Consider the following 15,989-nt stretch of genomic DNA (forward strand, 5'->3'; position numbering starts at 1 on the left):
TCTCATACTACTCCCTAGAAGAACATAACCGCGAGATTTAGCTTCCGGTGGCTATCACTACCCAAATCCGCTCATTTACCACCCAGTTCACTCCATGTTCTCTGCCCCGCCGAACCATAGACGCCACGGCAGATCATGCAACCATACACACCGAAGCACAGGCGTCCGGCGGGCACGAGCGCTAACCCAGAGCCGTGGTGTCTAATCAGGACGGTTAGCTTAGCTATCAGGCCGTCCCGTCGCGCCTCGCCGCGTGCATGCTCCGTCATGTGGAGCTGCTCCAGTCCAGATCGAGATCTGGGCGCCAGATACGGCGGAAACCACCCGAAGTCGACAGCCCGGAAAAGCAATAATTCCGAGGCGCAATTATAGGGGGCCTGCACACTAACCAACCGTACGTGCCAAGAGACGCAGGTGCAGGTACGTACGTACGTACAACATGATCCGTCCGGTATTCTGCAGCCAGCGCAATGATGCGTCGCATGCAACATACTCCGAAAGTACCCAACAGCCTTGCAACTTTATTATCTTTGCATATATGTTTTATTTATATATATATATAAAAATGTATAATTGCGGTTGCTGGAACGACATGCGCGGCATGGGCGAGGGGAAGGAGCCAAAATGCGGCGAACGTGCCCTGTTTCTCGAGCGAGGGACAGGGCGCCCCTACTTTAATCTTTCTTTGCTCGTACGTATTGCCATGGGAGATTGGGAATTTGGGAGCGCTGCAGCCAGCCGGAGTGTGGCTGAGAGACTTCACCCGATCGAGGAGAACTGCTCCAGGAACCTCCCGCGATTTCGATGCGCTTTTGCAGACGACGCTGTCCAAGTATAGAACGACAGGCGCTGGCCGCTTTCTCAAAGGACACGAATCTGTTCGAGGTACTGTGCTTATGCTGGGCTTGCGGCCACTTGCCATCTCTCGTCGTCAGAGCAACAAAAGACAGATTTGAACAGAGTCTGAAGAACTGATACGAGTTCTAGACTTCTAGTTCTAGCGAGGAGAACAAGATCGGTCACTGCGTCTAAAATCTAAACGCCAGTCGCGCGCTACTCAACAGATGCAAGATATATTGGTGATCGTTACTACCTTTTCTGGCTATCAAAACACAAGGCAGAGAAGTCCTCCTCTGTCGCAGAGCAGAGGTACTGATTGATCTTGGTATGCGATGAAAAGTTCAAATACTTTCTTCGTCGTGAGGAGAAGTTACATAGCAGTAATATTACATGCATGAGCCAAAAAAAAGAGAGAGAGCAACGGAGAACTTGAAACTTGAGCCACTAGTAAGCGTCGATCAAAGCTAGCTTCGGGTACGGTTCACCCACAGGGCTCTATACACACACGACGCGACGTGTGGAGGCGCACGGCCTCCGTCAGGCTCAAGCGCCGATCTTGTAGCTGCCGAGGTCCTCCTTAATCAGCTCCAGGTCCCTGGACGCCACGGCCACCGACATCGCCCGGCGGTGGCGCCCCACCGGCGGCCTCGCCTGCTGCTCGGCGCCGGAGCCGTCCGTGCCGGCCTTATTCCCGCCGGCCTCGGCCGCCGCGTCGACGTCGAGGGTGGCGAGGTTCTCCGGGAGCACGAACACGCTCTGCGACGCCCGGCGCTGGTGCCGGCCCGGCCGCTGCGACGACATCGGCCTTGCTCGGAGGTCGCGGAGGCACGGAGGGGTGTGTGGTACGGAGTGAGTGAGCAGAGGCTGGTCACTTGGCTTCGGTGCGTCTGGATTTGAGAAGAGAGCAGGGGGGAGTCGCGGCCTTATATAGGACGGGGTCCGATGCTGCTGCGTTGTGCTGTACTGCTGTGGCCAGCCGGCGAGCATTATTTTTCCATTATCTTTTTAAATTAAAGATTATTTTTACACTAGCTAAATACTTTAAATGTACGTTGCAGCAGTGCAACAATCAAGTAATTACATGTTCATACATAGCTGGTACGAAAATAGAAGAAATACAAATGACTTAGGTTTCACGCGCTTTGAATAAGTTGCTGAAGATGTGTGTTCAAGGACAGTAGTGGGTGGACAGGCACACCATCAGCACCAACTTAGAAAGTTCTTAAGCAGTAGAGACGGCATTGTTTGTCTGTCTAATGAGAATCACCAGCATCAGAAGCTATTCCAATGGTCGCAAAAGTAGCTCCAAATTACAAAGAATTATCACAACGAAAAAGAAAAGGAGAGAGAGAGGAGAAGAATTTGGTGAGCAAAGGGATATTGCTGCAGGAACGGAATAGATGCCCGCATCTTCGTGCATGAACTGACAGACGCGTACAGGGGAGGCGGAGCACTCTGCGATGCGCCAACGTTTAATAAAGATTTTGGATCTCCGCGACAGTACACGCATGCGGTTGCGGGGCGTGATCCATCACGATCCGTCCTTATCCTTTCGAGCCTCTCGTCGGGTTCCTCATCACGAATACTAGAAAGATGGCACGGGGATTTTGACGATTGATAGCGACCCGGCAAATCCTTCCTCGGCTGCTTATACTTAGTTAGGGCTTGTTCGTTTCCTACTCTCTAAACTTTAGACCCATCACATCAAAAAGAATCTTGCTATTTAGAAGTATTAAATAAAATCTGTTTATAAAACTTTTTGCACAGCTGGGTGCTAATTCGCGAGACAAATTTAATGAGCCTAATTAATCCATAATTTGCCACAGTGATGCTACAGTAATCATCCGCTAATCATGGACTGATATACCTCATTAGATTCGTCTCGCGAATTAGCCCCGGGGTTCTACAATTAATTTTGTAATTAGACTTTATTTAATACTTCTAAATGATAAGATTCTCTTTGATGTGACCCCTCTAATCTTTAGACCCCCGGAAACGAACACACCCTTAGAACGTTAAGCGCGTTTGGCGCGTCCTATCACAATTCTAATATTAGGTATAGAAATATCTATAATAAAATAGTAGTATATTTTGAAAGTATGCCAATACAGCCCTCAAAATTCTGTATAGTTATAGGTTACAAGTTTATATCTTATGACCAGAATTTATAGCTACCATACTGATCCAAATGGGGAGAATAGTGAATCTGTTTATCGCCATGATCTTAACAAACGCATGTATTTCTAAAAAAAACACATGTCTCGGTCTAGTTTTTTAAAATCATCGGACTTCAATCACACATGACCAGGCACATAAAAGGATGATTGAAACGGGTAAAGAATGGATGCTACCTTCAGCAGATAATCAAACCTAAAAAAGAAAACAGCCACAACTACTATGGGCAAACTGGATAAGACCACCCTTCTGACTATATATGCATCATCGCTTGGGCTGTAAAGGAAAAACTAAATGAATCACGGTTCTATATAATTAGAACATGCAGAAGACTTGTTACTCAGATCTCATCCAAAATATTAGAATATGTATGTAAATTAATGAGCAAAGACGGTGCAAGAAATTACCTAGTTTTAGTATAGTCATCTGCACTGTTATTATCATCATCATCTCCACCATCACCTTTGTTAGTTAATAACTTTCTGGCATTTTTTTCTAGAAGATGAGCGAGACCTATAAGTACATATATAAGTTTATGTTTTATTTATATTACACAATCGACAAAAACTTAAAAAATAGGATGTTAGTGGACCTAACTTTTCCTAGTAATATTTTTCTTTATCTTGTTTGTAGAATCATCAGATGCATTTGCATTGAAAGCAACAACAATGTCTTATGATAAAATACGTTAAAAACAAGCAATTAAGGTCACTACAACTTAGCTACTCGTGTGGCTATCACAGACAGACTACTGCACCATGCCTAAATTAGCTGCAAGATTTTTTCCAAGTTGACTAAATACATCAAGGGCAGGTCTAATCACATAATTTTTACTTCTTGTGCGTATAAGAAAAAAAACTCATTGGTAACTCAAAATTTGTCGTACAATATTCAAATGATGTGTTGGTATTTTTTTCATTAATGTGTTATCTAACCTGGTGGCAAGGGGCATAGGTTCGTAATTTTTTTTAAAACATAACAAATGATACATTATAAATATTGAACTAGATACACACGGCAACTGGGGCATGTCGTCTACGTCCGAGCAGCAGTAAAGCCGAGCGAGGGGTCCAACCGCCGCGTCATGAGCCCTCTGAAGCACGATGCACACCGATTCCGCGAATTGAGCTTAGCTCAGATGGTAAGATTTTCTTGTGGCGGAGTCTGCTCATCCGGATTTCATATCATAGACTCGATATGAGTGCTCGTATTTTACTGGACTATTCTAATATTTAACTGACGCTATTCTTTCAGTGGTAGGCGACGTACCCGTCGACAGCGAGGCGCTTGTGCTGACTTCCGGTTTAGTATTTCGGAGATGCTTATATGGGTAGAGTTGAGTAGGTGTTTTCTTGAAGTGAGTGTGCATTGTATATAAACACCTACATCTTTACTATATTTTAAAAAGATAAGCACTAATTCCATACAGCAGACCATCTCGGAGCTGATGAGTGGAACATCGTTGTGTGTCCTATTCCACTGTATCAAGCACTCTAGCCTGTACAATTGTACGGTTCTTGCATATAAAAAAGAGCATGCAATTTCTATTTTCTTTAAAGGAGTGTGCACTTCCTATTGGTTGCAGCCCTTTAGGCCTGCAGTTGCAGCGCTCGGAGCCGCAGAGCTCGCGTGGGGCGTCACGCGTCATGTGAAGTCCGGAGGTAGCTCCAAACGCCAGCATCTTTTAAGAAACCCGACTAGGATGAATTGCGCGCTTCGGCGCGCCCATATAGAGGCTGCCTGCGTGATTACTTCTGTTTGATGTATCCTATTTTTTTTTCTTCTTGTTCCTACCGAAATATGTTTGTTGGAATGTGCATAGGGCAGTGTTCGTGCAATACAACTTCCAAGCACACACCAAGGTTAAGGAACTAGTATGCAACTGAATTATTCTTAGGAAATAAAATACAAATGGCTTTGATATGCACGGGGTCGTTGCCTGATCCCTTGGGTCCATCTACATGCTGTTTAACTCCATGCACCAGGCAAACACCATTGTAGGAATGATTAGTTTCCCCTACAAAGATGAAAAGATTGTTTCCAGTATTCATAAATCGACCAAAAGAGCAATATATATCAATCGAAACAGCACAATTCAATAAGGACAATATGAAACTTTGCTTGCTTGTTTGGGCGCAAAGGACAAATGCTTGTTGCCATGGTAACAAAACATTTTGTTCGTTAAGCATGCACCACATCAAAGTTTAAAAAACAAAATTGAATCGCAGTGATGCCCAGGTTGTGCGGGAAAATGACCCAGGGTCGCTCGTGAGGGCGGCGCGGGAGTGACCGCGCGTCCAGCCGCCGGTCCCTCCTCGACCATGCTCTGACGCCCGCTGCCGCCGCCGCCACCGGCGACCGGCCGTGGTGGTGGCGACCCAACCCCCACCCGTCTCCCCCCCCCCCCCCCCGCGCTGTTTTCCTTCCCACTCTCACTCTCACCCTTGCAAACCCTAGGTCGCCGGTTGCCCCATTCCGCCGGCGGTCACCGGCCACCGATGGCAGATCCACCTCCCCAAAGCCCGGATCTACGCATCCCTTGCGGGGGGAGGGGGGTCTCCCTCGACAACTGCCTCGCCCTGGCCTTCCGCGGCTGCATCCCACCCCTTTTGCCGCCTGGTGTGCCGGGGCGCGAATGGGTGCCACGCCGCCCCTGGCCGGCTTCCCCGGACCTTCACCCGCCCCTCCGCCGCCTTGTGTATTGGGGGCACTGCTATGGTGCGGCGCCGCCGCCCGGCGGCCGGATCCGTGCCGCCCTATCGGCTGGGTTTCGCTCGCCCCATTCCTAGGGCTGGGGGAGCGGGTGGAGTGTGTCGCGGCCATGCCTGGGTCTGGCGCGGAGGCTTGGTGCTTCATCATCATGTTTGGCCGGGTGGCTGACACACCCATGGGTGGAGGCACCCTCTGCTGACGGCGGGGGTGTCCGGCCGGCGGTCTACCCCGATCCGCGTTGTGGCGACACTCCTCAGCCCGTGGCAAACGTTTCTGGTGGCGGCAGTGTATTCCGGGGAGGGAATAGGGAAGGTGAAATTCTAGGGCCTGCTTGCGGGCCACTGAGGGCGACGCTCTCGGGCGCGTTTACCTTCTTGAAGGCGTCATTCCCCCTTCTCCTTCCTCTCCGGTGAGTTTTCCTGGTGAAAACCTTGACCTTGTAGGTCAGACGATGACGACGCTAGTGGCGTCGCCCCTCCTTTGAGGTGTCGTTATGGATGCTTTGCCGGATGTCACTACCATCACTTGGGGAATTGTTGCCAAACGCCGTCCCCGCTTATCTCTGGCTTGTCATTGTCGTGGCGGTGGTTGTCAGCTCTTCTCAGGGAGTTTCCTCTTATGCGCCTGTCTTCGCTTTGATTCGGCCACTTCGTCCAGGTTGCTCAGGTCGTCGTCGTCTGGCGAATGCTTGGCCGCCCCTCTCTGCGCTGGCAGATACTTTGCTGCCGTTGATTGCTTATTCTGGTGGATGCTTTGCCGCCACCGTCGTGTTGGTCGTATCGCTTCGGGTGGATGTTTTGCCGCCTTGTTTCTGTTATTTGGGTGGATGCTTTGCCACGACCTTTGGCAACCTTGTCGTGGTAGTAGGTTCAGATGTTTGGTCTTATCTAGATTTAGTGAGTTTGAGTGTGTTCTGCCCGTGTTATTCTTGTTGTTCTTGTGTTGGGTCGCCTACCATTAGCTTGGTGGTGCTCTGCAACCATCTTAATACCACTAGCTTGGTGGTGCTCTACAACCATCTTAATAGTCTAAGGTTTGTACTGTTCGTATTGCTTTCCTCTTAATGAAAATACGTGCTAAGGCACGTTCTAGAAAAATGAATCGCATACTGAGAGAGTTCATGTGATTAACCAAGCACTCAACTGGAGATCTCTATAGTGAAGCATGTATGCAAAGGAAAAAAAAGGGGGCTTACCTGGAAAAACAAATAACACAATAATTTGGTATGCAATATCCAGAAAACCATCCTGTGACAATTTGAAATGGAAATTCGAAGGACAATATATAAATTAAAAGGGAGCATCGTCAAGAAAGAAAGGAAAATATATTGAAGGTACAGTTACTCTGTCAAATTTGTATGACTATCCTAGTGGATATTGATTCGCTAGTGTCCACAGGGTCTCAGGGAGAAAGTAAAACCATCTTTCTATTAGCTCAGCAACTGCTCTGTTACGGTGATGCACCGAATAATAAAGCATCAAACCAAGGGTTGAAAGTTTGTGTTATCTGCATGGAATTTTAATTCAACATTAACCTGATGAATTGTCACATGGAGAAGATGCAAACGCACTCAACAAATTGTGGTGGATAAATTCCAGATCCCAATTCACAATACTAACTAAAATTAGTCACATTCATTAAAAGAGGAATAATGTCAAGGAATCATAGGGACAATAAACGAACTGAATTGCACCTGTTGTCCACAATGTCATATCTACTCCATGTGTAAGGACATGCAGTGCCTCTTGTTCCAAATTTGCGTAGAAAAATAACCCAAAAGGAACGACAGCAGGTTCTCACTTAACACCGCAATGAGGACATCAGAAGGCAACAATTGTTAAGAAAAATATGGGGCTAAAACACCAAGGCGATTAAGGGCTGAAACCTAGTGTGGTGTGTGCATCTCAGGTAGGATTTGTTTCCCATACTGCTACGGCTTCACCAGATCGAAAATTGCATGTCCATGGAGATAGCTCATTTGGTTTAGGACACATGTCACTGTAACAGTAAGAACCAAAAAGCAACAATGAGCTTAATTCATACTACTGCTGTTGTGTAAACCTGAAAAACAGGAAGAAAACACCATATACAACTGAACTTGGCCATCCAAATGTGACAGGGTACATGAATTTTTAGTCAATATAAGCAAACAGGAAGAGGAGCTAACCTGACTTACAGTAGCTAATAAGAGGCGGCCAACACCAAAGGTTGCTAGTTAGGCTTATGAATTAGCCCCCAATAAAGAGAAGAAAACTAACCTATCATATTATCTTAGCAATTATTGGCAGACTATGAGGTCATTTCAATCCTAAATAAATATCTATCCCATTATAGTGATGCAGCTAGGTCTCAAAAGAAAAAAAAATTATGTGAACTTAATGTTTTGTAGCCTTGTTGATCCAGGCATACAACAGTTGTATTTTTGGATCTGGTCCTGCTTTCAGTAGAAGGTGAACAATATAGCTGAGAAATATGAAATATAGAAGATGCTTAATTTAATTATCTAGAGCATATTAGATATTTATATTACTATATAACTACTATCTCCTTCATGGTTATTTTTGGACATTTGTATAATCAAAATCCTCTCCGTTTCACTGAAAGGGATCATGACCACAGCCAATTACTGCGACAGAAGCAATCATCATGCAAAAGCGATGAGGAAACAAAAATAAGCAGGGTCTAAATAGCATCACCATTATGCAGGCCGGGGTTGAATAATGACAGCAGATTTCGGAATAATGATTCTATTTTTGCATATTAGTACCTATGAGGTATGTGATGTGCTCAGGAAACGGATTGCAACAACACACGGAAATACCAAAAGGTAAAAATTTGTGAAATTTGAGAGAAAAGGACTGTACAGGAAGCAACACTTGTAGAAGAATTCAGTAAGTTGAGAGGAAATCGCCGATTTTTCTCCCTCTGTAGATGAAGGACACGCACCTAGAACTAATTCATCACCACTTAATATACTGTAATCTATCCCCTTTAGGAGAGCTTAGCTACTATTATTTAGGAGAGCCACAGGGGTTAGGGGAAGCACAAAAGACGAAGACAGGGAGCCCTCTCACCGGATCAGGCTCGAAGGAGACGCTAGGTGCCTCCCTTAAATTCAGTCTCGGCAAATTGATCCGTGCAGCCGCTGAGGTGTGCAGCCTAGCAACACAGCGAATCCAGAATCGAGGAGCACTAGCATCAACGGAGGCAGCTAAAGTCAATCCCAAGAGGCTCGGAGTATCGGACGAGGTGAACACGAGAGGGAAACCGTAGCTTACCAAGGAAGACGAAGAGGAACAGCCAACCCGAGGAAAGGCGGCCGGCGAGACGCCGACGCAGCATCGACGGAAGGGGCGGTTCCTACATGGGCCAACAGCGGGAGGGCAAAACGTTGAGGCGGCACCGACGACGCGTACGGAGGCGAAGCCCAACCACAGGTAGAACAAACGGGCCAAGACGGAAGCAGATTGCGATGTGGCAGCCAAGAAAAAAAAGAGAGCAAACAGCTCAAGCGTCAGTGGCAAAAAAAAAAATTAGACACGGAAAGATACACGCGTCAGGAAGCAATACGGTTAAAACAGAGAGTTGCTCCCGTCGCTCGGATTTCTTCGGGCATAAGAGTTTACATGCATGTTTACCGTCCATTTTTATTCGCTGTCCGTCGGCAATCGGCATGAGCCTTTTGCTACGACAACTGAGTGACGCTTCTCCTGTATTCCAACTCTCTGGAAATTCTCTTTATTCGTATCTGAGGCCGTCTCTTAATTCGCCCTCCAAACTCTCTGAAAATTAGTACTGCGTCCTTTGAATTTCTTTGTAGATTTCGTTGGGCTCCTGGACATGTTTCGATGGAGTTTTCCGTGTTTGAATTCAGACCACTTAGGAAATGAAATGCAAGTACCACATGGAGTTCAGTTCGAACAGAGTTAGTACTAGTTCATTCCGGTTCTACGTCTGATCACCGAAGAGCACGTTACTCTCAGCAAATCTGATCTTATCGTTATCGCTCACCGGATCACGCGTGGTTGATACGCCTTGCATTGTCTTCGGGGTCTTCCGGACTCGCACAGCTCAGGAGACAGAGATTGCCAGTAGCTACACGTACCGGCGCACGCGTTCCCCACCGCTCGCAACAAAGCTCCGCGCGCGCCGAGCAAACGAAGCGGACGGCGTCGCGGCGCGCCACATGCGTAGGCAGGCACCCGGGTCCGCGAGCTTTTACTTCAGGGCGACCGGCACACATGACACATGGCCGCGCGCGGCCACCACCGACGGCAATCATCGCCGGCCACCACAGCTGAAGCGCCGGGAGGGACCGAGCCCCGGGCGACGCGAACGCGAGCAGCAGGGGACGGACACTTGCCGGGGCTGCAGCGCAGCCGCGCGTGCGGCGGCGGGGCACCCCCGTGTGAAGAAAGATTGAGCGGCCACATGCCCCCGGGAACCGCCCCACGTTTGCTGGTCCCGGGGCCGCGCCCGCAAGCACATGGGCACCGGCACCGGCTGCGCGCACGGGCGGGCGGGGCACCCGTGAGGCCGTCGCTGGCGCGCGATCGCCGCCGCGTGGTTGGCTAGGGGGAAATGGAGCGCGCTGCCGCCTGGCACCGGGCATATTTCATTGCGTCGTACGTCGTGAAATGGCCCGATTCGTGACCAGGCCCACCAAACTAGCCTACGTAATTCCAAACAGCCCAGCAGCAACGTTTGTTCATGCTGTGGGCTTTCTATGTCAAAGGCCCAGCCCATGAAGGCACAAAGCCACCCCCGGCTTGCCGCTGGCACCCCGGCTCCACATGGTTAATTGAATTATAAGCAATCATCCCACCAAAATTCATTAGATGGCACTATGATGAACTGTTGCATTCTAGACGAGGTAATCCGTCAAACCAAATATTATATTTATCCGTAACTCAAAATATCTCAAAAATTTAAGGTGAAACTCCCTAATTCATCATAGTAGTGCGTGATATGAATTACTAGTGCAAGACCAGACATTACAGAAGGGGGACGAGAGAGCATTACTAAGGACCTAGAGCTTTGACAATAGTTACGGAATGGGACATCTTCGCATCTCCTGGCATGGGAGACGGGTAATTGTGGAGAAATAAACGGTTGAGAAATCCGAGGAAGCATGTCGCGGTTGCATGTTACTAATAACCTTAATTGGAAAAAAAATCCTACCATCTCTCGTCTGACCTCGTCGTCTTCCTAATTTCAAGCAGAATTCATCAGTTTGGGTTCCAGTGCCATGCAAAGTGAAAATTCAAAGTTTCAAACAATCTCAAGATTAGAAATATCGAATTCGCAGAAACCTCGAGGGCTGAGGTGCACTTCCAACTTCCAACTTCCAAGAGAGGGGCAAAAATACAATAACACCCACGAGGAGCAATGAATCATGATCTCTCACCCCCTCCAACCTCTCTTTTCATTGGTCGGTTTCCCTCACCCACGGATCGCCGAGTCCCATCCGACGGCTCACATCAGCTGAGCCCGAAACGCCAGCACTCCAGATCGCAGCACCGCCCTCCTCCACAAACACCGAAAACACAAACAACGCACACAAGCACAAGGCGCAAAGAAAAACCAAAGAAATCGAACGCGAAAAAGGGTGACGAGAGAGGGAAGAGAAGAGGCCAAGAGGGGAGAGAAAGAGGCGTGGGGAGGGAGAGCGCGCGCGCTTCGATCGGCGATGGATGTCGGAACGAAGGTGCCGAGGAAGGCCGCGGCGGGGCGTCGCGGCGGCGGCGGCCCCAAGAAGAAGCCGGTCTCCCGCTCCGTGAAGGCCGGCCTCCAGTTCCCCGTCGGCCGTATCGGCCGCTACCTCAAGCAGGGCCGCTACTCCAAGCGCATCGGCACCGGCGCCCCCGTCTACCTCGCCGCCGTCCTCGAGTACCTCGCCGCCGAGGTCAGTGGGCCCCACCCATTCCCTACACGCCGCTGAAGACGCGGAATCCCTGATTCGTCTCGTCTCGACCCTGCCTTTTTTAGGTCCTCGAGCTTGCGGGGAACGCGGCGCGGGACAACAAGAGGAACCGGATCATCCCGCGGCACGTGCTGCTGGCGATCCGCAACGACGAGGAGCTCGGGAAGCTGCTGGCCGGCGTCACCATCGCGCACGGCGGGGTGCTGCCCAACATCAACCCCGTGCTCCTCCCCAAGAAGACCTCCTCTGCCGCCACCAAGGAAAGCAAGGAGGGTAAGGAGACGAAGTCGCCCAAGAAGGCCGCCACCAAGTCGCCCAAGAAGGCGGCCGCCGCGTAGGTCCCGGCAAATGGTGGTGCCCTGCCTCTCGCTCTCTCCCTGTCCGCTCTGAACTGGAACACTCCTAGTTGTCGTCGTCATCATGATCTTTGCTGTTTGTCGTGGTTGTTTGTGTGTAATTGTGTGCCTTTTGCTCAATCATCATGCACTGTGTAGGTTGACACTGGTCTAGGTTCGATCTGTAAGCCACTGGTTTAGGTTCGGAGGAGTGTATCTGTGAAGGGCAATGGAGGGGTGGGAACTGTGAATCATTAGGTGCTGTTTGTAATAAGATTGTGAAGATGTGTAAAATGATGGGCCTCCATTCTGTGCTTGATTGTCTGGATGTGGTTTCATGACCGTGATTATGTTTATCCGGTTTTGTTTGTGCTAATTGGTGACCGTTCTTATGTTTATGTGGTTGTGTCGGTGTTATTTTGTTTGCTGGGATGCTGTTTCTTATCAGTTCTTGTTACAATTTGAACTCATAAAGTTTATGGTTTGTACCCTAAATAAGTAGGCTACGGTTTGGTTTTGTTGTATATCATGTGAAGTGATGATTGCAAAACACTATCTGATGTTAACATCAATTGAATAGGGGGCTGTCGACATTTCTGTTAGCTGATCAATGACACTAAAACCCAATTGAAGGGATGGCTGAAAAAAATTATGTGGTGTTATGTTCAACCGAATAGGGGCTTGCCTTCTATTGACATTTCTGCTAGTTGATCAATGATGAATTGTGCTGTTACATCACACGCTTTCTGACACCCCATTGTAGATGGCGGAATATGATATCCAGCAAAGTTCATTCAAAATCCCAACTGTGAAATATGGCGGCTGGGTATCATGCTTCTGTAGATCTTTCAGTTTTCACTTGTGATTCATTCGGTAAATTATAGCAACATATGTAAGAATTGATACCTGAGAATGTTGTGCAATTTGTTCCAGAGTTATACAAGAGGTGCAAAGTTGAGTTTATGTTTTGTTTTGTGCAACATGTGGTCTCTGCATTTTCCGGTATGCACTTGGGGCAGAGTGAGTTACTGCTATAGGATTTAGCATACTAAACAAGCCATGTTTTTATGTCCAGGAAGACAGAATTTTAGGAGTTTCAGGTCAGTACTTCATTTTTCTATTGGTAGTTTGTTGGCTTCCAAATTTGTGTAGTAACATATATCTTTACACGTTAGGTTAGCTGTGAAGATGTTATTCACTTATTTGATGTGTATGTGTTGCCTATTAATTGGGGCAATGGTTGAATGTCAGGGTTGTTTCGTTGTTATCAGAATTTGGGAGCAGATGGATGGCATGGCATGTTATCTATATGCTTAACTTATTTTTTATTTATTTCTGTCACTGATAGTTTCACATTGCATTGGATGTCAGGGTTATTTCTTGGTTTGGTTTTTTTACAATATTTGAATTTTATATCGTTTTCATTGATGGTGATTGGTTGGATCTTTAAGATAAGAAAAAAAGGTTGGGTAAACTGCATTTAGCCTAACTCACAATTGTAGGTTTCTGTTGGAAACTCTTATCTATCTCCTTTTGACAAAGCTCTGGAATAACCAAAAACAGGTTTAGTCAGACTGCATTTTGGTAAATCATGTTCCAAGTTCTAACCGTATAACAGCTTAAAATCTGAATGCCTATTGCACACTTCAGAACACGTTGAGAGACATTAGAACCCCCTTTGGCTTTGATGCAATATCGCGGCAGTCGGTATGCCAGGTTTTGTTGTACTCTGTATTCATGTGGTCATGTCGATCAGTATAGTTATATTGAAATGCACTATAATTTTAGTTTGTGATGCCTATGTCAACATATCATGTGTGGATAGGGCGTCGCTAATAGTTTATGGTTGCAATTCTGGAACGATTTTTGTCAACATTCACATCATTATATAGTATAGGAAGGTGGTCGCTAATTTGATATTGCCTGCCTTGCCGTTCTGAGTTTGTCACCGGTCTTGTTCAACACCACGGATTCAGAATTCAGATGCTTTACCTGGTCTTGGAGTTGCACCGTGCACGGTGCGAGCACACAGAACTGGGTAATTGAATGTCATTTCCCTTAACCGACACCTCAAATTCTGCACAATCTCCAGTCCATTGAGGGCAGGGAAACATGGCAAACCGATCAGGACTCACTCTCCGTTTCAATCTCGCCTTCGCCCAATCTACAAATAGAATGCTCTGCACTGTACCAGACCAGCAGGCAGCAGCAGCACGTAATGCACGGACGGCACTCGGTGCGGCTTTCCGATTCCACAGTGACATTGTTGTCCAGGAAGAGAATGAAGCCGTTGTTTTCGAGGGAAGGGAAAGAAAAGAGAGAATATAGCCGTTGACCGCCGAAATAGAATTTTCCTCGTAGAAATTGATTGGTGCGGCACCCTGTATCTGAGCAGGATATATGAAAAATCTGACCTCCATATATTGCTCACTTTCAACCAATCTCTCCCGCATGCTCAGTCCAGCATCAATCATAGGCGTTGTCGTGTGGCGTGGCAGCACGGCGGCGGTGGCTCGCCGTTTACATAGAGCCTCTTTGGCAGGGTTTCTTGAGTGGCTCCAAAACCGGCTTCTTAGGGAGCCATGCCAAATAGTGGAACTGGGAAGGGTTTCGGCACCGGAGCCCACGGTGACCAGAGCGGTTTAGGCGAGCGGGAGCCAGAAGACGTGGCTCCGTCCGGTTCTGCGCGGCTCCTCCCCCTCACTTACTTTTTTAACCTTCGGATGGCGTGAGGGGAGGCCCGCGGCGCAAGCAGAGGCTACCGGTGCAAGGCTGATGCGGAGGCCTGAGGTGGAGGTGGCGGCCGCCGGTGCGAGCTCGAGAGGGGGGCGGCGGTGCGAGCATGCAGGAGGCGCGAGATTGGGGCGGGCCGATGCAGGGAAGAAGAAGAGGATAAGGAGGAGAGAGAATGGGAGGAAAGAAAATAAGAAGGAAAAGAAATAGAAAGAAAAATAAAAAAGAAGGATATTATGGACATTTGATCTATTTTAAGCAACTGAAGAAGCCGTTTTGCTCAATATTTTCAAAACAGCTTCAGCTCCACTAGAGAAGCTAAAGCCAGAGCTATTTTTAGAGAAGCCGGAGCCTTACCAAACAGGCCCATACATGTGGTTCTTTATGCCTTTTGGTCAACAATTTGTTTAAATTTCTGCTAAGCACATGTAGCGTTACCAACACACTACTTCAAAGCCGGACATGCGAATTGCGAAGAGCTACCCATACAGGGTTACCAGCACGACTTCAAATGCTATTTTGCGGTAAATGGCACGTGATGGTTGTGGTGTATGTATAATGTGAGGATTGTTATGATGCAAGTCGTACGAGCCACTAACGTACGTAGAGGGGGAAAACTTAAGTGATTGGACTATTTGGATGTCATTATTTCGAAAAACTATAGTAAAAAAATGATTTTATATTATAAAAATGAGCAGCACAGTGGCTCACGATACCATGGTTTTTGAAACTTGAAGATTTGTTGCATCCAAACACTCGACATCTTTTGAGAACCAAAGTATTTTTTGAAATCTTAGGGCATGTTTGGATGTTATAGTTTTAGAAAATTAATTAGGGCATCAAGGAACTACGGTTTAATAAGCCAAATATGTGCTTTTGGAAAAAGAGGTCTTTTGATTGATTGGAGATCCAGAAAATCTAAAAATAATATGGTTTGATAATACTATATGGGTTTAGAAGCTAGAAGATTTGTTGTATTCAAACAACCAGCAGCTTCTGAAATCAAATTACTCCAGTGTTCTAAGAATAATTTCCATCCAAACAGAACCCAATTAATCTAATAATTCAAAAAGAAATTGCATCCAAACATGGCTTAAATGATATTTAGAAAATCTAGTCTTCAAGCTAAACTAAAATATGTACACACTGTACATATTTTTTTGGATGAAGTGTGACATGCGCATGGATGACTGGCGTATGCCTAAGCAAAGTCAACGACATCCAGCTCATTGACTTTCCTCCTTTGATCCCTCGCCGGCACTCACGCCACG

The 15,989-nt window shown here is 47.2% G+C and overlaps 2 protein-coding genes and 1 long non-coding RNA gene across 4 annotated transcripts; 1 reads left to right on the top strand and 2 right to left on the bottom strand.

Annotated features, from left to right (window-relative positions):
* Positions 1-1,168: 1,168 nt before the first annotated feature.
* LOC112886098 lies at positions 1,169-1,745 on the bottom strand. Its single transcript, XM_025951878.1, has one exon. It carries the CDS (start codon positions 1,639-1,641, stop codon positions 1,384-1,386), a length of 258 nt encoding a protein of 85 aa, XP_025807663.1. The 5' UTR covers positions 1,642-1,745; the 3' UTR covers positions 1,169-1,383.
* Positions 1,746-4,878: 3,133 nt separating this feature from the next.
* LOC112886100 lies at positions 4,879-9,202 on the bottom strand. Of its 2 annotated transcripts, XR_003227331.1 has the most exons (5): positions 9,006-9,202; positions 8,802-8,919; positions 7,421-7,725; positions 6,923-7,233; positions 4,879-5,032 (listed from the first exon to the last, which is right to left on the bottom strand). It is a non-coding gene; the product is annotated as an uncharacterized LOC112886100 (long non-coding RNA). The 2 variants fall into 2 exon arrangements; XR_003227330.1 differs by lacking the exons at positions 4,879-5,032; positions 6,923-7,233 and having other exon boundaries at positions 7,333-7,725; positions 9,006-9,191.
* Positions 9,203-11,290: 2,088 nt separating this feature from the next.
* Positions 11,291-12,383, top strand: LOC112886431 (probable histone H2A.4). The gene is made up of 2 exons (XM_025952333.1): positions 11,291-11,632; positions 11,716-12,383. Exons 1-2 carry the CDS (start codon positions 11,417-11,419, stop codon positions 11,986-11,988), a joined length of 489 nt encoding a protein of 162 aa, XP_025808118.1. The 5' UTR covers positions 11,291-11,416; the 3' UTR covers positions 11,989-12,383.
* Positions 12,384-15,989: the final 3,606 nt, after the last annotated feature.

The sequence above is a fragment of the Panicum hallii genome, chromosome 3 (genome assembly GCF_002211085.1).
Source record: "Panicum hallii strain FIL2 chromosome 3, PHallii_v3.1, whole genome shotgun sequence".
NCBI classification, from domain to species: Eukaryota; Viridiplantae; Streptophyta; class Magnoliopsida; order Poales; family Poaceae; genus Panicum; species Panicum hallii.